This window comes from Ornithorhynchus anatinus, chromosome 5 (assembly GCF_004115215.2).
Source record: "Ornithorhynchus anatinus isolate Pmale09 chromosome 5, mOrnAna1.pri.v4, whole genome shotgun sequence".
Classification (NCBI taxonomy): domain Eukaryota; kingdom Metazoa; phylum Chordata; class Mammalia; order Monotremata; family Ornithorhynchidae; genus Ornithorhynchus; species Ornithorhynchus anatinus.
The window spans coordinates 3,377,215-3,399,566 of record NC_041732.1 but is presented as its reverse complement, the minus strand read 5'-3'; the positions used below and the strand labels follow the sequence as shown (position 1 = coordinate 3,399,566).

Sequence of the window (22,352 nt, the reverse complement as noted above, 5' to 3'; positions counted from 1 at the left end):
GCGGCCAATGGGAGCGGCTCGTGGGCGGGGCTTCCCTCGTCCGGCCCCGCCCCCTTGCCGCCTTCTCGCCCCACGCGCCGCCGGGCGGCGGCCAATGAGAGGGAGGGGGCGGGGCTTAGGGGACGGGAGGCCCGGAAAGGTCGTGACGGGGGCCGCGGAGGGACAAAACTAAAGCGGTTTGGCGCGCCCGGACCAGGTGGGGCTCCCGCGCATGCGTGAGTCGGACGGGCCCAGCCCTGCCCTCGACGGGCGGACGCTCTGCCAAAACGGATTTACCATCTGCATTTTAGTGTGATGCCCGGCTCCCCTCCTCTATAGTCATAATAATAATCGTGCTATTTGTTAACCGCTATGTGCCAAACGCTGGTCTGATAATACTAATCATCATGGTACTTGTTAAACGCTATGTGCCAAACGTTGGTCTATGAGAAGCAGCGTGGCTCACTGGAAAGAGCACGGGGTCTGGAGTCAGAGGTCATGGGTTCGAACCCCGGCTCCGCCACTTGCCAGCTGTGTGACTTTGGGCAAGTCACTTAACTTCTCGGTGCCTCAGTTCCCTCATCTGTAAAATGGGGATTAAGACTGTGAGCCCCACGTGGGACAACCTGATTCCCCTATGTCTACCCCAGCGCTTAGAACAGTGCTCGGCACATAGTAAGCGCTTAACAAATACCAACATTATTAAGCGCTGGGGTCATCATCATCATCATCATCATCATCATGGTATTAGTTAAACGTTATGTGCCAAACGCTGGTCTAAGCGCTGGGGTAATAATAATAATAATAATCATGGTATTTGTTAAATGCTATGTGCCAAACGCTGGTCTAAGCGCTGGGGTAATCATCATCATCATCATGGTATTAAACGTTTTGTGCCAAACGCTGGTCTAAGCCCGGGGGTAATAATAATAATCATCATGGTACTTGTTAAACGCTATGTGCCAAATGCTGGTTTAAGCACTGGGGCAAGAATAATCATGGTATTTGTTAAACGTTATGTGCCAAACGCTGGTCTAAGCGCTGGGGCAATAATAATAACAATCATGGTATTTGTTAAACACTATGTGCCAAACGCTGGTCTAAGCGCTGGGGTAATCATCATCATCATCATCATGGTATTAGGTAAACGTTATGTGGCAAACACTGGTCTAAGCGCTGGGGTAATCATCATCATCATCATGGTATTTGTTAAATGCTATGTGCCAAACGCTGGTCTAAGTGCTGGGGTAACAATAATAATAATAATCATGGTATTAAACACTATGTGCCAAACGCTGGTCTAAGCGCTGGAGTAATAATTCTAATCATGGTGTTTGTTAAGCGCTTACTATGGGCAAGCACTGTTCTGAGCACTGGGGTAGATACAAGGTGATCAGACTGCCCCTTGTGGGGCTCAGTCTTTATCCCCATTTTACAGATGGGTAATAATAATAATAATGTTGGTATTTGTTAAGCGCTTACTATGTGCAGAGCACTGTTCTAAGCGCTGGGGTAGACACAGGGGAATCAGGTTGTCCCACGTGGGGCTCACAGTTAATACCCATTTTACAGATGAGGGAACTGAGGCACAGAGAAGTTAAGTGACTTGCCCACAGTCACACAGCTGACAAGTGGCAGAGCTGGGATTCGAACTCATGACCCCTGACTCCAAAGCCCGTGCTCTTTCCACTGAGCCATGCTGCTTCTAGCATGCTCTAGCATGGGTAACTGAGGCACAGAGCAGTGAAGTGACTTGCCCGAGGACACACAGCAGACAAGTGGCAGGATCAGGATTAGAACTCACGTCCTCTGACTCCCAACGTGGACTCTTTCCACTAAGCCAGACTGCTTCCCACATACGGTCCTGGACTGTGAGCCCGTCACTGGGCAAGGATGGTCTCGACCTGTTGCCGAATTGTCCGTTCCAAGAGCTTGGTTCAGTGCTCCGCACACAGTAAACACTCAATAAATATGATTGAATGAATATGGTAAACTTCTTGTGGGCAGTTTTTATGTCTAAGTAGTACGGTGCTCAATAAATACCAGTGTTAGATAAGAGGCAGGGAGAAGCAAGACTTTAAAGATTTGAGAAATGTTGTGGAGGGAAACTATCCAAGTGCTGAAGTGACGGAAAGGCTGAGGAGAGAGATAATCGGGGTGCCCTGAAGATATGATTTCAGGAGCGATTGGAAGATTTGACAGACCAGTGGTCAGTGGACATGGGTTCTAATCTCCCTCTGCCCCGTGTCTGCTGTGTGATCCTGGGCAAGTCACTTAACTTCTCTGTGCCTCAGTTACTCCATCTGTAAAATGGGGATGAAGACTGTGAGCCCCACGTGAGACAACCTGACCACCACCTATCTACCCCAGTGCTTAGAACTGTGCTTGGCACATAGTAAGAGTTTAACCAATACCATAATTCTTATTACGTGGAGCGGGAAAGAGGGCAGGGTGGCCATCAGTGATATTTATGGAGCGCTTAAACAGTAAGAGCTTAACAAATACCAACATTATTCGATTAGACTGTAAGCCCATCATTGGGCAGGGATTGTCTCTGTTGCCGAATTCCAAGCGCTTAGTACAGTGCTCTGCATATAGTAAGCGCTCAGTAAATCCTATTGAAGAGAGAGGAGGGCGAGTTGGGGGGCACAAATGTTGTAAACTGGGCTGTAGCGGGAGACGAAGGCAAAGAGACGGCAGGGAGAGAGCTGACTGAGCGCCTTTCTTGGGTCAGGGATTTAATAATGTGGGTATTTGTTAAGGACTTACAATGTGCAGAGCGCTGTTCTAAGCGCTGGGGTAGATACAGGGCCCAAGTGAGGCTCACAGTTAATCCCCATTTGACAGATGAGGTAACTGAGGCATAGAGAAGACTTGCCCACAGTCACAGAGCTGACGAGTGACAGAGCCGGGATTCGAACACATGATCTCTGACTCCCAAGCCCGGGCTCTTTCCATCGAGCCACGCTGCTTCTCTAATTTCTGCATGATGGGCAGAGGAAGAAGCAAGGAAGGTTTAAAGCTACGGTTAGAGAGATCCAGAGGTGGTCGGAGAGTGGGAGCCAATGGAAAAGCCGCCAGAAAGACTGAGGAAGGACAGCCGGACCAGAGAAACTACCGTTCGTGATTCCGTGTCTACCGAAGAGTCTGAGTTTTTATTGAAAGACAGTGAGACACATCAAGCAGGGGGCTTTTGCCCCCCTCTTTTCCTTCCCTCTCTCCTCCCGTGGTTCTGGTCACCGGCCCCCTCGGGGGGCGGCGAGAGGCGAGTCCCCGCCGGCCTCGCTCCCTGAGCTGCCCTAGGCCTCGAGCAGTTTCCCCAGGAAGCGGAGGTTGAGAATCTTGAGCTGCTCGTCCTGGTCCATGCGGACGATACCGTCCTCTCCGTCGATGCTCAGCAGGACACCCGTGGCCTCGCGGTCCTCGCCCAGGATCACCTTCACCTGAGGGGGTCGGAGGGGAGTCAGCGACCCCAGCCTCACCCCTGCCGCTCCCCCCGAAGCCTCAACCTCTTGGGACGGGGAAGGAGACCGCGTTGCTCTACCTTGTTGTTCTTGGTGGGGGTGACGGGCTCTAGGTGCTCGCTGGAGATGCTCACCACCTTCTCGCTGTCTTTCAAATACACGGAGCACATTCCTCCCTGGGCGGGTGAGGAAGAGCCTTCAGCGGGTGTCAGGGGAACCAGCGCGCCGCGGGAGACTCCTCCCGCCCCCCGGCAACCCCCAGGATGGCGGGCTCGACCAACGGAGAAGGGGAGGGAGGCCGTACCGTGACGCTGCGGATGACGCCCGTCTGCCCCACCACCTGGCTGTCCACGTAGGTGTCCCGGACCTTCGCCTGGATGTCGGTGGTCACCCAGTCGCTGGAGTTCTGCTCGATCCCCGAGCCCGGAGTGTGGGGGTTGTAGCCGCCGGGGGAGGGGGCCCCCGGGGTCATGGGGCTGTAGCCCACCGGGCTGGGGCTGGGGCTGGCCTGTGGGCGGGAACGGGAAGGGGGTTGGAGGGGCCGGTCGGGAGGGCGGCCCCCCTGCCCGGGGGGCCCCCCGCCCGCGCCCCGCCCCCAGCGCGTACCTGGTAAGCCATGGGCGAGGGCGTGGGGTGGTAGCTGGCCGGCGAGTGGGTGTTCTGGTAGCCGACGGGGCTTGGTGCCACTTGGTGGTAGCTCTGGGGACTAGGGCTGGGCTGGTAGGAGCCTTGGGGCGACGGGGCGGCATAGGGGGAGAACTGATCTGTGTTGTACCTGCCGGGGGGTGGGTGGGGTGGGGAGGAAAGGCGTGAGCCTGAGTGGGGCGAGCGACACAAAGCCCGGGGCAAGTGGGTGACCCTGGGCAAGTCATTTGACCCCCCCCCCCCACCCCGCCGGACCACCAATTCTTCCTCTGAAAAGGGGGCTTCTTACCCCCTTTTACACCCGGAGCCCCGAGTGGAACCCAGGACACGCTCTAATGTGTCTGTCCGATCCAAGCTGAGCGCAGTGCTTAGCGCTTAGGCAAGGCTCAGTAAAAACCACCAATCCTCCTAATGCTATACTAATGTTATACAACATTACATAATATAATACTAATATAATATTCCTAGTACTATAACAATAATAATATAGTATATAATATATAATATAGTATATATGTAACACAGTATATATAATATAGTATAGTAGTATAGTATATAGTATATATATAATATAGTATAGTAGTACAGTATATAGTGTATATAATATAGTATAATATACACAAAATATAGTACATAATAGGAATGGAGAATAAAGAAAGAATGGAGAAGGAATGAAGAATGAAGAATGGAGACGAGGTCTCGGGTGTAGCATGGATACTCACATGGCAGGGGTGCCGGGTGTCTGGGGGTTGTACTGGGGGTTGACCTGCGGGGACGAGGGGTCGGGGTACCCCGGCGTCTGCGGGTTGGGCGTCCCCCCGTAAGCCTGGGGGGAAGGGGTGGGCTCGTCGTCGAAGCCGTAGTCGTACTCCTCCTCGGCCCTGGAGTGACAAGCGGAGATGGGAGGCGTCGGGCGGAGGCCCCAGCTGTCCGCCCCCGAGCCCCGCGGCCCCTCCTGATGCCCTCCCCCCGCTCACCTGGACGGGGTGTTGGGGTTGTTGGGGTCCCAGGCCCCGCTCTGGGCCGGCGTGCGGCTGCCGTCGTGCAGAGGCGTCTGCGAGCCGTAGTGCGGCGTCCGGCTTCCTGCGGAGGGGGAAGACGAGAACGTCAGCCTGGGGACTCCCCCCGACCACCGCTCCGCACCCTCCGCCCCGAGTCACCTGCCCGACCCCCGGGGACCGCTTACCGTCGTGCAGAGGCGTCTGGGAGCCATACATGGGGGTCCGGGAGCCCGAGCCGTACATGGGGGTCTGTGAGCCGTACATGGGGGTGCGTCCGTAGGCCGATGTCATCCCTCCCGGCCGGCGGGAACCCCTGAGGTCGGAAGAGAGAAGGTCAACGGGGGCTGCTCGTCCCCCGCCCCCCAGATCCGGCCTCCTCCGGTCCCCCCTTGGCTCCCCGGGATCCGTACACGGTGGTGAGCCGCTGTCGGTCCACGGAGATGGTCTGGCACGTCGAGTGCAGCTCCACACGGGCGGTCGACTCCGTGGCATCTTTCACCACCCCGATGTAGCCTGAGGAGAGACGGCAGAGGCAGGCGGGTTACCCGGAGTTACCCGGAGTCCCGTGGCTTCCGCTCGTCCCCGACCCTGCCCGGCCCCTCCGGCCCACTCGCCTTTGTAGGGTCCCTGCGAGATGCGCACGGTCTGCCCGATGAGGTCGTTGTCACGGCGACCCCGGCCTCGGCTCATGCCCCCACTGCTGCCGCCGCTGCCGAATCCACCCCTCTGACCTGCGACGGACAGGACAGAGGGTTAATCTCATTCGACTGTATTCATTGAGCGCTTGGGAGAGTACACTACAACAAGAAAGAGACATATGCCCTGCCCACAACGAGCTCCTCTCCTCGGGTCCGCCCCCACCCCAGAATCCCTCCCTATCCTGGTAGTCACCTCCGGCGCTGGGGTGCATCGGACTGCTGATGCGTGGGCTCATGGGGGCAAAGCCACCCACGGTGAAGTTGGTGACGTCGCGGGGCTGGAAGGGGAGGGGAGGGAGAGTCAGCCGAGGAGCCCTCCCTGCCCTCCCTGCCCCTCCAACCGCCCCGGCCCCTGCCCCTGCCCACCGACCTTGGAGCCTCCGGCCAGGACGAGGTGCCGGGTCTTGCAGACGAACATGCCGCCGTTCTCCACCAGTTTCTTGCAGTGCAGGAAGGCAAAGCCACGGAAGAGGTGGCGGATCTCCCCCTCGCGGCCCTGAAACAGAGGGAAAATGGCAGAGCTCAATCCCCGCCGTCCCGTCTCCCCCCTCTCCAGAGGGATGGAGGTGACGGAAGAGAGAAGGAAGACGGCAAATCCCAGGCGACCCCATCGTCGCCGCTACTCACCGAGTGGGGGCCGTCGATGACCTTGACGATGTCCTTGACGTGGATGTTGTTCTGCTCCGAGTCCAGGGCCACGGCGAAGCGGTTGTCTTTCTTCCTGGTCACGGCCTGGTGCCTCACCGTCACCACCTTCCCATACATGTTCAGGACCTGAAGGAGATCAACGAGGGACGAGGTTCATACTGTGCTCGGGTGGGGCTCCCTCCCAGCAGCGTCCCCGGCCCCCGACTCCCCCGGGCTCACCTGGAAGGTCTCGCGCTCCAGCCGGACGATGACCCCGACGGTCTGGGGGTCCAGCTGCACCAGCTCGCCCCACTCGTGCTGGCCCCCGACGTCCACTCCTGACGCCGTCTCCGAGCACAGCTGCAGGTCCCGCGGCAGCACCTTCAGCTGGAGGGAGTAAAGATGGGGAATGAAGAGGGTCCCGTTCCTCCTGTCGCCTCGACCCACCACCGCCACGTCCTCCGCTCCCCCACGGTCCCCGGCCCTCCGTCCAGACTCACCTCGTGCATGGTCAGGTCGGAGAAGAGGATGACGAAGTTCTCCTCGACGCGGACGATGAGACCCGTGTCGCCCTCGAAGCGCCCGGCGATCACCTTCACGTGGTCTCCCATCTTGAAGTACTTGCGTAATTCCTGGGCTGGGAACTCCAGCATGTCCTGAGAGGCGGGAGGGGAGAGATGGGGCCGGGATCAGCCAACCTCTCTGAGCCTCGGTCTCTTTCCATTACTGGGAGCAGCCCATCCCTCCGCCCTCCTGACCTCCTCAACCCGCCCACCGCCTCCTCCGCCTTCCTGGATTCCCCCCGCCTCCCTCCTGTAACCGTCCGTACCTTGAGGTCCTCGTGCTTGGGCATGATGGTGATCTTGCTGCCGTCCACGCTGAGGATCTTGCCCTGAAGATTGATCAACTCCCCTTCGCACACCTCCACGTTGTCTCCGGGCTGGAAGTTGTGTTCCCGCTCTTTCCCTGTGGGGAGAAGTGGATGATGTGTGGGATGAGGCGGGGAGGTTCGGGGCAAGGGTTGGGGGATCGGGAAGGAATCTACCTGTGCCCTCCGTCACCACCTCCAGGTCTATTCCCTCCGGCTGGTCTTCAAACTTCTCCAACTCCGACAGCGTGGGCTTGACGCCTTCCGTGATCTAGGAGGGACGAACGGTCAGGGACCCAGGTCGGGGGGCGGTCAGAAGGGTGATCTGGCCATTGTGGGACAGGGAGCATCAGAGAGTTAGTTGTGGGGAGAGGACCTGCCTGGGGTGGGTGAGAAGTTGGGGGCGGGACAGGTCATGTTTTACGGAGAAAAGGGAGCCGCCACCCCAACACCTCTGGCAGTTAACTCGGAACCACTGCACCACACTGCACTAACCACAGCGGACATGGCGAAGCTCTTGAATAGAAATCCTTTGCGGCTGTAGCGATTCCCCTCGAAGATGAGGAAGTCCCCGTCTGACGCCACGTCTCCTCCGAGGGACCTAGAATGGGAGGAGAGGATCGGGGTCAGGGGTGGACCGGCAGCGGTTCCCCGCAAGACGGACCTCCCCCGACACCCGGCTCCGAAAACCCGTCGCCATCGATCCCCCGGGCGCTCACCGGATCTTTTCGGCATCGAACAACCTCTGCGGGGGCCGCTTGAACTTCTTCCTCTTGGCAAGCCAGTCTTTCTGCGGGAAACCGGGGGGAGGCATGAGCCCTGCCCAGGCCCCCAGCCCCCAGGCCCGGCCCCGGGTCCCCACACCCCAGCCCTCACCAGGCTCATGCGGGCTTTGATGCGGTCGTAGTCGATGCGGGGGATCATCTTCAGGGAGATGGTATTCTGGCTGGGCTCCACGTAGTCCACCTGGGCACAGAGCAGGTCAGTGGCTCACCCTCGCCCCGGCTATGGAAAGCTCAGCGCCCCACGCCCTCGACCTCCGCCCGCTCCCAGACCTTCCCCGTCAACCTGGGTACCTGGGCAATGTCATCCTTGTAGATGCCCCTCTTGAGCCGGACCCAGGACTTGGGCTTGAGGTTGGTAACCTCCTTGACCACCTTGAGCACGTCGGTCATCTCCTTGATGGGCACCATCTGCTGGTTCCAGTAGCCCATCCGCAGGTTGCCCACGCCCTCGATGGCCTGCTTGACGTGGGTCTGCTTGTAGGCCTCCACGTAGATGTAGCCCTTGACATGCTCCGGGGCCACCACCGACTTGATCTGCAGGGGCTGTGGTAGGGAAAGGGGGGAGATGAGACCGCCGTGAGTGATCCTGCCATCGCTGGTCCCGCCACCCTCAGACCCTTCCACCCCCCCCGGTACGCACCGTGTCCGTGAACTGGTAGGCGATGAACTTCCGCATCAGGGCGATGGCCGTGGCCCGCTCCTCGCCGATCTAAAACACACGGACGGACGCCCCCACGGTGAGCACAGGGATGGGCAAAACGTACTCCCCCATCGCTCTTTGTGCCCCCACCCTAACCCCCCCAATTCCATACCTTACATTTCACTGTCCACAGATTGGGGTCTCTGGAGCATGGGAAAGGAGAGAAGGGAAGATGGTGAGGGGCAGTGGTCCTACCGGCCTCCGCGTCCCCCCTCCCCAAACCCAGACTCGGAGCCCGACCCTCCCAGACCCATCCCTCATACTTGACGCCTGGCAACAGCTGCTGTTGGGTGATGTCGTCCGAGAGTTCGTCCGATCCGCCGTACACGCTGGAGGGAGGGAGGAGAGGTCAGGGTTGGGGCCCGCTTCCGCATCCCTCCCCGAATACCGGCCCCGAGAGCCCTCCTCCAAGCCGATCCCCACTTACGTCTCTCCCACGGACGACTTGGCGTATTTCTTCATGTAATACTCGCCCAGCTCCTCCTCCCGCTGGTCCCTGCCACGGAAAAACAAGGATGGTCACGTGCAATAGCTAGGTGAGTGGGATGGGGAAGGGGAGGCAGAGGGGACGCGGCGGGAGAGGGGAAGAGTAGTTTCACTCGCCCAGGGCCCACTGGTCACCTCCACAGGTTCTGCAGTCGACGGGCTCCCGATCGGTCTTCATCCAAAACCACATTGTCGATATTGGAAGCTGTGAAAACAAAGGGGAGAGAAGGGGGTGGGGATCAGCAGCAGGCCACAGGTGGAAGTAGAGGAGGAAAGGGGTCGGGAGGCAGGAGACCCACGCCCTCTGTCCCCGGGCTGCCGAGTAACCTTGAGCAAGTCATTTCGGCACCCGGTTTCCTCAGGTGATCGGACCCCTCCCTCTTTGACGGTGAGCCCCGGGGCTGATCTGACGACCTCGTATTGACCCCCGATGATACCCCAACCCAGGGAAGAAGGGGGGAGAGGGGGCGGCAACGAGCGGTCACGCTCCCCGGGGACGGGGGAGGTCAAGGAGAAAACCAGAACGGGTCAGAGCTGGTGGGGAGAGGGGAGGAAGAGCCTCGGGCTGCCGGCCAATCCGCCTCCTCCTGCCAACAGCCCCGCCGTGTCCCGCCCCCGTCCGAGCCTCAGTGGTCCGGGGAGGAAGCCTAGTCTCTGCCCGGGATGGGAAGGAGAAAGGGGGTGAGAAAGGGAAGAAGAGGCAACTCTGGCTCTTACCTTCTATCTCCTCTACTCGGGAGGCGGTGGTGGTGGTGGTGGTGGTGGTGGTGGAGGGCGTGAGCAGACAGTATGAGTCAAATTATATCAGCAAAACCAATCGGGATGGGGGGGGGGCGGGGGAAGTAGGGGGAAACAGAACACGGGAAGGACAAAATCAAAATCAAACAGCAGGCGCGGCAGAAGCCGGAATGTATGAATTGCACAGAACAAAAGAAACGGGAGGGCGGGAGGCGGGCGGAGAAAAGGGGAGGCGGCGGGGGTCAGGGTTTGGGTCAGACAGACCCCCACTGTCTGAGAGGAGGATGGGAGAGGCGGAGGGAGGGGGGAGAGGGAGAGGAGGAAGAAGGGGGCCTCCCCGACTCTCCCTTGAGGCTCAGGGCGGCATCCCTGGAGACCATCAAGGGAGAAGCGGCGGGTCCCCGGCTGGCAGGCAGCGGACACAAAGAAGCACGGTGAGTAGGCGGCGGGGGAGAGGGGAAATGTGGGGGAGGGTCCGGGTGCCCCCCCAACCCACGGGGCCAATCCTGGCTCTTCCCAGAGCCCCCCGACCCTTCCCCAGCCCCGAGGCCGATCCCTCACGTCCGGCTCGAACGCTCTGGCCGGGCGGGCGGCCCCTACCTTTCTCCAGGATGTCCTCGGCGCCGTCTTCCCACTGGTCCTCGTCTTCGTACTCGTCGTCCACATCTGCAAGGAGCAGGAGGGATGCCCGGGGGCAGGGGCTGACAGGGAGGAAGACCCTCGGGCCCCCCACCGGGAGACACCCGCCACTCCATCAGGTGTTCCACCCCAGCCCCCCCGCCTGTCCCCTCGGGCCTTTCGCTTCACGCACCAGCCTCGTCCAGAATGAAGCCCCCGTGCCGTGGCTTCTTTGGGGGTCGGTCATCGTCCTCCTCCTCCTCCTCCTCATCGTACTCCTCCTCCTCTTCCTCCTCCTCCTCCTCCTCGGGCTCCTCCTCCTTCTCACTGCCTGCTACGCTTCGGCGTTCCTCCTCCGCTTGCTAGGGATGGGGGTAAACGACTTTATCCAACTGCCAAGGGGCAGGAGGGCGGGTGTCAACCCAAAAGCCAAAGGCCACGTCCAGGACCACCCACCACAGAAAAAGAGAGAGATAGGGAGGGAGAGAGAATTGCTCCCCACCCCCATCTGCAGAGGCAACCCCTCGGTCACGGCTCCTTTGACCGTCCTCTCTCAGTGCTGCCAAACCACCTCGTCCCCCCCAAAGCGGCTGCCCAAGCACCCCAGGACGCTGCCCAGCCCCACGCTTCGAACTCTGCCCCACCGCCAGGGCTGGGAACACAGGAGGCAACTTCCGGCTCTTGGCAGGGAATGGGCTGGATCTGGGTCTCCAGCTGCCATCCGGGCGAGCCAACCCCGGGGCTGCGGGCACACCTACCCACCACTCCCCCAATCCCGGCTCACCTCCACCTCCTCCGCCTCGCTGCTGCGGTCGCTCTCCTCCTCGGAGAAGTTGCTGTCGTCGCTGTCAGACATGGTCCTGGGGGAGAGAAGAGAGCACACGACCGCGACATCAGCCCGGGGGTCCAACGCACACAGAGCCCGTCACTCTTCTCCGTGGGAGTTGGGAGGAATGGGGCGGGGGGGACCACGCTTTCTTCAAAAAAAAACTTATGGTAGGTTAAGCGATGTGCCAGACGTGCTGCAGAAAATAATAATGACACTTGTTAAGCGCTTACTCTGTGTTCAGCACCGTTCTAAGCGCCGGAAGATAAAAGTTAACTAGGTCGGACCCAGTCCTTGTCGACACATGGGGCTCACACTCTTAATCCCTATTTTCAGAAGGGGTAACAAAGGCCCAGAGAACTGAAGTGACTTGGCCAAGGTCATACAGCAGACATGTGATGGAGCCGGGATTAGAACCCAGGTCCTTCTAACTCCCAAGCCCGTACTTTCTCCAACAAGCCACGCAGCCTCTCCCATATAATCTAATCAGGGCAGTCCGTATCCCACCTAGGGCTCCCAGTCCCCATTTTACAAATGAGGGAACTGAGGCAGAGAAGTGAAGCGGCTCACCCAAGGTCACACAGCAGACGAGTGGCGGACCAAGGAAGAGAACCCAGGTCCTTCTTACGCCCAGGCCTGGGATCTCTCCATTCAACCACCCTGCTTTTCACGCTTCCCCGGAAACCCCCCTTTCCCGGACTGACTCGTTCATCAGTCGTATTTATTGAGCGCTTGCCGCGTGCAGAGCACAGAGCTTTGGGATCTGGAGGTCGAGAGGGAAAGAGAGAGTGGACTTACCTTCTTTCCTGCTTTCTCTGCTGCGGTCCTGCTTCTGTTATCCAGGAATCTCAGGCCAGAAGGAGCTTTCTCTCCCCGTTTAAGGCCTGAATCCCCATTCCCCGGGGGCTTCTCCCACGGTGAAAACTCACTGACAAACAAAGTGTGATCGAATTGACACGTCTTTTGGCCGTTAATATCTTTAGCTAAAAACGCGACAGTAGCTGATCTTCTCCTAAGCTCTTCTTATGTGCTAAACACTACAGTCACGCAATCGGACAGTCAGGTCCGTGTAACGGCAAGACTTCATAAGGCAAAGAAAGGAAGGAGCAAAGACAATCAGGTCGGTGTAACTGCAAGACTTCGTAAGAAAATGAAAGGAAGGAGCAACCCTCTAGACTGGAAGCTCACTGTGGGCGGGGAACGTGCCTACTTATGGTTGTATTGCATTCTCCCAAGCGCTTAGAACAGTGCTCTGCACACAGTACGTGTAAACGCTCAATAAATATTATTGAATGAATTCCCCTCAACCCCACCCACCGCTTGCTACCCAACTTCATTCAATCGTATTTACTGATAATAATAACAATAATGATAACAGTTACGGTATTTGTTAAGCGCTATGTGCCAAACACTGGTTTAAGCCCTGAGGTAGCTATACGGTAATCAGGTTGTCCCCCGCGTCTTCATCCCCATTTTCCAGATGAGGTCACTGAGGCACAGAGAAGTCAAGTGGCTTCCCCAAGGTCACAAAGCAGACAAGTGGCAGAGCCGGGAGTGGAACCCACGTCCTCCGACTCCCAAGCCCGGGCTCCTGCCGCTAAGCCATGCGTAAAGCACTGGACTAAGCGCTTGGGACAGGACACCATAACAACCGTGAGCCCGTCACTGGGCAGGGATTGTCTCTATCCGTTGCCGAACTGTAGGTTCCAAGCGCTTAGCCCAGTGCTGTGCATATATATTTATCGTGATTATCTATACTTCTATTTATCTATTTTGATGGTATTGATGCCTGACTACTTGGTTTGTTTTGCTCTCTATCTCCTCCTTTTAGACTGTGAGCCTGTTTTGGGGCAGGGATTGTCTCCATCTGTTGCTGAATTGTAAATTCCAAGCGCTTAGTACAGTGCTCTGCACACAGTAAGCGCTCAATAAATACAACTGAATGAATATGTTGTCTTGTTTTTCTCCATCTCCCCCGATTAGAACTGTAAGCCCGTCATTAGGCAGGGATGGTCTCTATCTGTTGCTGAATTGTACACTCCAAGCGCTCAGTCCAGTGCTCTGCACAAAGTAAGCACTCAATAAATACTACTGAATGAATGAATGGTAGGCGCTCAATAAATACTACTGAATAACAACAAATAGACACAGTCCTGCCCACAGCGAGCTCAAAGTCTAGAAGAGGGGGAGCCAAACAGACAGACAGTCCCTCCTCTCTCAGCTCCAGGCCCCGGGACTGTAAGCTCCTTGTGGGCAGGGAATGTGTCTGTTAATTGTTCTATTCTCCTCTCATTTATTCATTCACTGCTTCAATCGTACTTCTTGAGCGCTTACTGGGTGCAGAGCACTGTACTAAGCGCCTGGAAATACAATGACGTGCCCAGCGCTTAGAACATCGCTTAGCACATAGTAAGCGCTTAACCAATACCATGATAATTATGACAACTAAGTGTCTAGTCCAGTGCTGTGCACACAGCAAGTGCTCAATAAATAGGAGGGACTGAATGAATACAATTCAGCAATAAAAAGAGACAACCCCTGCCCACACCTGGCTTGCAGTCATGAATTCAGTAGTATTTATTGAGCGCTTACTATGTGCAGAGCACTGTACTAAGCACTTGGAATGGACAAATCGGTAAAAGCGTGGCTCAGTGGAAAGAGCCTAGGCTTTGGAGTCAGGGGTCCTGGGTTCGAATCCTGGCTCTGCCACTTGTCAGCTGTGTGACTGCGGGCAAGTCACTTCACTTCTCTGTGCCTCAGTTACCTCCTCTGTAAAATGGGGATGAAGCCTGGGAGCCTCACGTGGGACCGCCTGATGACCCTGGATCTCCCCCAGCGCTTAGAACAGTGCTCTGCACAGAGTATGCGCTTAACAAATACCAACATTATTAAAACCAATCTAGAAGTGGGGGCGGGGAGACAGACATCCAAGCCAGCTGTGTGACCTTGGGCAAGTCATTTCACTTCTCTGGGCCTCAGTGACCTCATCTGCAAAATGGGGATGAAGACTGGGAGCCTCAAGTGGGACCACCTGATGACCCTGGATCCCCCCAGCGTTTAGAACAGTGCTCAGCACATAGTAAGCGCTTAACAAATACCAACATCATCATTATTCTCTGTGCCTCAGTGACCTCATCTGCAAAATGGGGATGAAGACTGGGAGCCTCCCGTGGGACCACCTGATGACCCTGCATCTCCCCCAGCGCTTAGAACAGTGCTCAGCACAGAGGAAGCGCTTAACAAGTACCAATCTCATCATTATCCTCTGGGCCTCAGTGACCTCATCTGCAAAATGGGGATGAAGCCTGGGAGCCTCCCGTGGGACCACCTGATGACCCTGCATCTCCCCCAGCGCTTAAAACAGTGCTCTGCACATAGTAAGCGCTTAACAAATACCCACACCACTATTATTCTCTGGGCCTCAGTGACCTCATCTGCAAAATGGGGATGAAGCCTGGGAGCCTCCCGTGGGACCACCTGATGACCCTGCCTCTCCCCCCAGCGCTTAGAACAGTGCTTTGCACAGAGGAAGCGCTTAGCAAATACCAACATTATTATAATTAAAGAGGCGGGAGCAGAAAGAAATGGAATTCTAGGGGTGAGCCGGGGGGGAAGGAAGGGAGGGGGAGCTGAGCTCCCAAGCGCTTAGCCCAGGGTTGTGCACGTAGTAAGCGCTCGATAAATAATAATAATAATAAAAAATAAAGCCCCTGACGCCCTCGTACCTCCCCTCACGGCTCCCCGGCGAGGCGGACGCGTCGACTGAGGGGGAAGCGGCGGGACTCGCTCTCGCGAGAGCGGCCGCCGCGGCGACCCCGAGACATCCGGGTCCTGCCGCCGGGCGCCATCTTGGGAGAGGCCGGAAGTGGCGCCGCGACGACGTGAGGGCGTCTGAAGCCGGGCCGCCATCTTGGGTGTGGCAAAGGAACGAAACGGGGGGGCGGGGGCGCGTCGGGAGCTGAGAGGACAAGCCGCCCCGCGGCCTCATGGGAAAAGTGGCCAGGGACTGAAACTCGATAGGCACCAAGAGGGGCCCAGTCTGTGCGTCTCTACATAATGATGAGGACGTTTGTTAAGCGCTTGCTAGGTGCAAAGCACTGTTCTAAGCGCTGGGGTAATAGTAATAATAATAAAGTCATAACGTTGGTATTTGTTAAGCGCTTATTACGTGCAGAGCACTGTTCTAAGCGCTGGGGGAGATCCAGGGGAATGAGGTGGTCCCACATGAGGCTCAAAGTCTTCATCCCCGTTTTACAGATGAGGGAACTGAGGCCCAGAGAAGTGAAGCGACTTGCCCACGGTCACACAGCTGACAAGGGGCAGAGCCGGGATTCGAATCCATGAGCTCTGACTCCCAAGCCCGGGCTCTTTCCACTGAGCCACGCTGTAATAGTAATGTTGGTATTTGTTAAGCGCTTACTATGTGCAGAGCACTGTTCTAAGTGCTGGGGTAGATACAGGATCAATCATCAGGTGGTCCCTCATGAGGCTCAGAGTTTTAATCCCCATTTTACAGATGAGGGAACCGAGGCTCAGAGAAGTGAAGTGTCTTGCCCACAGTCACACAGCTGCCAAGTGGCAGAGCCGGGATTCGAATCCATGAGCTCTGACTCCCAAGCCCGGGCTCTTTCCACTGAGCCACGCTGTAATACTAATGTTGGTATTTGTTAAGCGCTTACTATGTGCAGAGCACTGTTCTTAGTGCTGGGGTAGATACAGGATCAATCATCAGGTGGTCCCTCATGAGGCTCAGAGTTTTAATCCCCATTTTACAGATGAGGGAACCGAGGCTCAGAGAAGTGAAGTGTCTTGCCCACAGTCACACAGCTGCCAAGTGGCAGAGCTGGGATTCGAACCCATGACCTCTGACTCCGAAGCCCAGGCTCTTTCCACTGAGCCACGCTGCTTCAATAAGGATAATAATAATGATGGCCTTTAATAATAATAAAATTGGTATTTGTTAAGCGCTACGTGCAGAGCCCTGTTCTAAGCACTGGAGGAGATAAAGGGTAATCAGGTCGTCCCCCGTGAGGCTCCCAGTCTTCATCCCCACTGTACAGATGAGGTCCCCGAGGCCCAGAGAAGTGAAGTGACTTGGCCACAGTCACACAGCAGGGAGGTGGCGGAGGCGGGATGAGAACCCGTGACCTCTGACTGCTTAACCCATCTTCTCTTCACTGAGTCACGCTGCTTCTCATATCCCCACTAGACTGTTACTTGGGGTTTTTTTAGGATACAAGCAAATGGGGTTGGAGAGAGTCCCTGTCCCATATGGGGCTCCCACTCTCGAACCCCATTTTACAAGTGAGGTAACTGGAGTCCAAGGAACTGATGTGATTTGCCCAAGGTCACACAAACAAGTCAAATTGTACTTTCCAAGCACTTAGCACACAGTAAGCACTCAGTAGGATTGAATGAATGAATGAATGAATGGTGGAGCAGAACTAGAACCCGCCACCTTCTGACTCCCAGGCCCATGCTCTGTCCACTACATGGTGTTAACCACGATTTTGTGCCGGGGACTGTACTAAGCGCTGAGGTAGATATAAGGAAATCAGGTTGGAAACGCCATGTCTCATAAGCAGTGTGAGTCAAGAAGCAGCGTGGCTCAGTGGAAAGAGCACGGGCTGGGGAGTCAGAGGTCATGGGTTCGAACCCCAGCTCTGCCACTTGTCAGCTGTGTGGCTGTGGACAAGTCACTTAACTTCTCTGGGCCTCAGTTACCTCATCTGTAAAATGGGGATTCAAACTGTGAGCCCCACGTGGGACAACCTGATCACCTTGTATCCCCCAGCGCTTAGAACAGTGCTTTGCACATAGTAAGCGCTTAACAAATACCACCATTTATTTTTTACTTTTATAAGGAGGGGTCCATGGCCCACAAGGGGCTCACACAGCCTTAATCTCCATTTTACAAATTAGGGAACTGAGGCCCAGAGAAGTTAAGTGACTGGCCCAAGGTCACACAGCAGACAAGTGGAGGAGACAGGACTTGGGACTCCTGGGCTCGTGCTCTATCCACTATCCCACACTGCTTCGTGGTGGACAGGGAACAATTCTACCAACTCTCCATACCCGCCAAAGTACTTAGTACAAAGCACTGCCCACAGTAAGCACTCAATAAATACGATTGATCGATTGATTATATATTATAAATGACTTAACATTAATGACTCCCTCTCTGTGGGCAGGAAACGGGTCTACCAACTCTGTTGTAGCGTACTCTCTCAAGTGTTTAGTACAATGCTCTGCACACAATAAGCCCTCAGGAAATACTACTGGCTGATTAAACAGTAGCTTTGGCCTCCACATCTCGAGTCATCTGCTTCATTTTGAAATGTCCCTGGTTCTGGCTCAACATTTCTAGCTTATCTCCTCTCCCTATTCCTCCATGTCTGACAGGAAGTATTTCAAACGGTGAACTTCCTGCAGAAGTTTTCTGAGATCAGAAAACTTCAACAGAATAGAGGAAACTCTCGTGAAGGCGGCAAGAAGAAAGGCACCGGTCTCATTCAACTTGCCGATGCTGGCTGGCTTCAGGTTGGATGTACCAAACTAAAATCAACACCACTGGGGCCGTTTGAAAAACATTCCTTGGAATGGTTTTAATTTATTGAATTGAATTTATTGAGTGCTGACTGGGTTCAGAGTACTGTATTCATTTCATTCACTCATTCAAACACGTTCATTGAGCATTTACTGTGTGCAGAGCACTTGTTCTTGTCTGTCTGTCTCCCCCGATTAGACTGTAAGCCCGTCAAAGGGCAGGGACTGTCTCTATCTGTTACCGATTTGGACATTCCAAGTGCTTAGTACAGTGCTCTGCACATAGTAAGCGCTCAATAAATAAATAAATACTATTGAATACTAAGCACTCGAGAGAGTTCAATATATCAATAAACAGACACATTCCCGGCCCTCGACAAGCTTCCCGTGTAGAAGTGGGGGAGGCAGACATTAATATAGATAAATTAATTACAGATATGTACATAAGTGATGTGGGCCTGGAAGGGGGTGGGTGAATAAAGGGAGCAAGTCAGGGAGACGCAAAGGGAGTGGGAGAAGAGGAAAGGGGGGCTTAGTCAGAGAAGGCCTCTTGGAGGAGGTGGGCCTCCAGTAAGGCTTTGAAGCAGGGAGAGTCACTGTCTGTCGGATTTGAGGAGGGAGGGCGTTGCAGGCCAGAGGCAGGATGTGGGCCGAGGGGTGGTGAGATAGATGAGATCGAGATACAGCGAGAAGATTAGCACCAGAGGAGCGAGCTGGGTTGTAGTAGGAGAGTAGTGAGGTGAGGTAGGAGGGGGCAAGGTGATAAAGTGCTGAAAAGCCAATGGTGAGGAGTTGAAGTTTGATATGCAGGGGGATGGATGGGCAAACTACTAGAGTCTCTTGAGAAATGGGGAAACGTGTCTTGAACGTTTCTGTAGAAAAATCATCCGGGCAGCAGAGTGAAGTACGGACAGGAGTGAGGAGAGAGAGAAAGTGTGAAGATTTGAGGAAATAACTGATGATGTGTAAAAGTGCTCTTAGCTTCCATGTAGCAAGAGCACGCGGCATTTAGGCCAAAAAAAGTCACAGTCAAAGTATATTTTTTTTCCCAACCTCCAAAATGTGACCACTTTAAAACTGTGTCCTCTTGAAGAGGAGAAAATTGTCTTGACTTTTAAGAATCTAGTTAAGTTTATTTCTAGACTTCAGTAAACATTCTGTTAAAAGTACTACCAGGTTTGAAGAAGTAGATAGCTAACACATCTTTCAAAGAAGTGGCATATGACAAGGGAATTAATGTATCAAATTTGGGTCACTTTGCCCCTCTGCTTGGATCTGTGTACTTTGAGCCATTTGTATTCTACCTACCCTCAGATCCATTGCACTTACATATACATCCGTCATTTTTTAATTTATAGTAATGCCTGCCTCCCCCTTTAGAAAGTGAGCTTCTTGTGAGCAAGGAAGATTTTTACCAACTTTGTCATACTAAACTCTCCCAAGCACTTAGCACAGTGCTTTGCACATGGTAAATACTGCATAAATACAATTGATTGATTAAATGGGGAGGGGAAGTGATGATAGAGAATACCTTGTAGTGTTCATTAATTGATTCAAACATATTTATTGAGCGCTTACTGAGGCAAAAGCACTGTAGTAAGTGGGTGGGAGAGTCCATTACAAAAATAAACAGACATATTCCATGCCCACAATGAGGTTACAGTCTAGAGGGGTGGAGACAGACATTAATATAAATAAATAAATTACAGATAGGTACGTAAGTGTTGTGGGGCTGGGGCCGGGGGGGGACAAAGGGAGCGAGTCAGGGCAACGCAGAAGGGAGGGGAGAAGAGGACGGGGGGCTTAGTCAGGGAAGGCCTCTTGGAGGAGATGGGCCTTTAGTAAGGCTTTGTTGCAGGGGAGAGTATCTGTCGGAATTGAGGAGGGAGGGCTTTCCAGGTCAGAGGCAGTAAGTGGGTGGGGAGAAGGCCTATAGCAAGAGGCCTCCCTTACCATCCCCTCATATTCCTGCTCCTCCAACCAGGAGGGTCAAAGGCCGGGGTGGGAATCACAGGGTTAGGTCTGCAGCTCTCCACGAAAAAGGTCAGTGAAATCCCGCTTCCCCGGGGAAGTTCACCCAGGCTTGGTAGAAGGCAAAGGAGGAATCAATCAATCACATTTTACTGAGCACTTACTGTGTGCAGAGCCCTGTACTAAGCACTTGGGAGACTATAATACAACAGTGTAGGTAGAAATGTTCCCTATCCACCAGGCACTTATAGTCTGAGGAGGGAGGCGGACATTAAAATAAATTTAGAATGTTCATTTATTTGTAAATAAAGCAGCGTGGCCTAGTGGATAGAGCCTGGGCTTGGGAGTCAGAGGTCATGGGTTCGAATGCCGGCTCTGCCACTTGTCAGCTGGATGACTGTGGGCAAGTCATTTCACTTCTCGATGTCTCAGTTCCCTCATCTGGAAAATGAGGATTCAGACTGTGAGCCTCATGTGGGACCACCTGATTACCCTGTATCTCCCCCAGTGCTTAGAACATAGTAAGCGCTTAACAAATACCAACATTATTATTATTTTTAACTACCTCAGTGCTTAGTACAGGGCCTGGAACCTAGTAAGTGCTTTAACAAATACCATAAAAAAATGTACGTAAGTTCTGTGGGGCTGAGAGTGGGGTGAATATCAGGTGCTTAAAGAGTAGAGATCAGGTATAGGTGATGACGCAGAAGGGAGAGGGGGTAGGAGAAACAAAAGCTTAGTGCAGGAAGGTTCCTTTGTACAGTTGTGATTTGCCTCATTCTGGACTTGGGTGTCACTGCCCGTAATTACTTTATTGGCCTGTGACTGGGATTTGTTGGCATGTGTGCCTGGTGTCTTGCATTTCCGTCTGTGTCCTGGTTTCCCAAGTCTGAAGCCTGTGAATCCCCGATGACCAGAGGCAGGAATGGGGATGCTCCTGCTCGGTCCGAAGATCCGCTACGCCTCTGGTTTTGGAGGGTGCCTGCCCACCTCTTCGGACAAAACAGGGGCTGGGAGGAAGTCAACAACAGATGGTGATCTGGGTTCTAATCCTGCCTCCACCATTGCCTGCTCTGTGACCGTGGGCAAGTCAATTTGCTTCTCTGTGCCTCAGTTCCCTCATCTGTAAAATGGGAATGAAGACTGGGAGCCCCACGTGGGACAGGGACTGAGTCCAACCCGATTCTCTTGTATCTACCTCGTCGCTTAAGCGCTTAGTACAGTCCCTGGCACATAGTAAGCGCTTAGACCCTATTTAAAAAGAAAAATAAAATAAAAACAATTCCGACAACTCTCCCTCCTCGCCTGGCCCCTGCCCGTCCTTCCCAGGCCTGGCCGGAAGGGGGCGCCCGTCGGCCGCGCGGAGCAGGCCGGAAGTCAGTCACTCAATCGTATTTATTATTAATAATAATATTCATAATAATAATAATAATGGTATTTGTTAATCACTTACTATGTGCCAGGCACTTTACTAAAAGCCGGAGTGGATACAAGCAAATGGAGTTGGACACAGTTCCTGTCCCACATGGGGTTCACAGTCTCAATCCCCATTTTACAAATGAGGAAACTGAGGCACAGAAGTTAAGCGACTTGCCCAAGGTCACACAGCAGACAAGTGCTGGAACCAGGATTAGAAGCCATGGCCTTCTGACTCCCAGGGGTGGAAAGAGCCCGGGCTTGGGAGTCAGAGGTCATGGTTCGAATCCCAGCTCTGCCATTTGTCAGCTGTGTAACTGTGGGCAAGTCACTTCACTTCTCTGTGCCTCTGTGACCTCATCTGTAAAATGGGGATGAAGACTGTGAGCCTCACGTGGGACAACCTGATTACCCTGTATCTACCCCAGGGCTTAGAACAGTGCACTACACATAGTAAACGCTTAACAAATACCAACCATTATCCTCTAGGCCACACTGCTTTTATGTATTGACTGATTCTATTTACTGAGTGCTTACTGTGTGGAGAATACTGTGCTTAGTGCTTGGGAGAGTACAATATAATGGACACATTCCCTGACCATTATGTGCTTACAGTTTAGAGAGGGAGATAGACATTAATAGAAATAAATAAATGACAGGATTGGACACAAGTGCTGTGGGGCTGAGTGGCGGGATAAATAAAGGGAACAAATCAGGGCGACGTCAAAGGGAGTGGGAGAAGACCACCCCTCGACCAGTCCCCTCACAGCGTTCCCAGCCCAGGTGGGATCCGGCCTGAGTCCAAATGGGGTCCAAGACAGGGAGCTGGGGTGACCTGGTTCAGCGTTGACCTTCCCCTCAAAAAACCCGCCTCCCCTTGAGGGTGGGTGGACTGGCCTAGAGAGCCCCGGAAATGTCCGTGGCCTTGGAACCCTTGCAATTTGGGCCGGAGAAGGAGGGCAACACTGTGGCCTGGCACTGGGA

General features: G+C 54.5%; 1 protein-coding gene across 2 annotated transcripts; it reads right to left on the bottom strand.

Moving 5' to 3' along the window:
• Window positions 1-3,099: 3,099 nt before the first annotated feature.
• On the bottom strand, window positions 3,100-15,250 carry SUPT5H (SPT5 homolog, DSIF elongation factor subunit). 2 transcript variants are annotated; one of them, XM_029064764.2, is made up of 31 exons: window positions 15,161-15,250; window positions 12,234-12,363; window positions 11,394-11,469; window positions 10,803-10,971; window positions 10,592-10,657; window positions 9,971-9,982; window positions 9,389-9,458; window positions 9,195-9,263; window positions 9,031-9,096; window positions 8,880-8,910; window positions 8,708-8,776; window positions 8,359-8,610; window positions 8,159-8,248; window positions 8,002-8,072; window positions 7,778-7,883; window positions 7,460-7,553; window positions 7,244-7,380; window positions 6,915-7,070; window positions 6,655-6,801; window positions 6,415-6,561; window positions 6,158-6,283; window positions 5,981-6,065; window positions 5,704-5,820; window positions 5,500-5,602; window positions 5,275-5,402; window positions 5,066-5,171; window positions 4,811-4,969; window positions 4,050-4,218; window positions 3,748-3,951; window positions 3,524-3,619; window positions 3,100-3,422 (listed from the first exon to the last, which is right to left on the bottom strand). In XM_029064764.2, the coding sequence occupies exons 3-31, from the start codon at window positions 11,463-11,465 to the stop codon at window positions 3,279-3,281; spliced, it is 3,261 nt and encodes a 1,086-aa protein (XP_028920597.1). In that variant the 5' UTR covers window positions 11,466-11,469; window positions 12,234-12,363; window positions 15,161-15,250; the 3' UTR covers window positions 3,100-3,278. The 2 variants fall into 2 exon arrangements, with proteins under 2 accessions (XP_028920597.1, XP_028920598.1); XM_029064765.2 differs by lacking the exon at window positions 9,971-9,982.
• Between the last annotated feature and the right edge of the window lie 7,102 nt (window positions 15,251-22,352).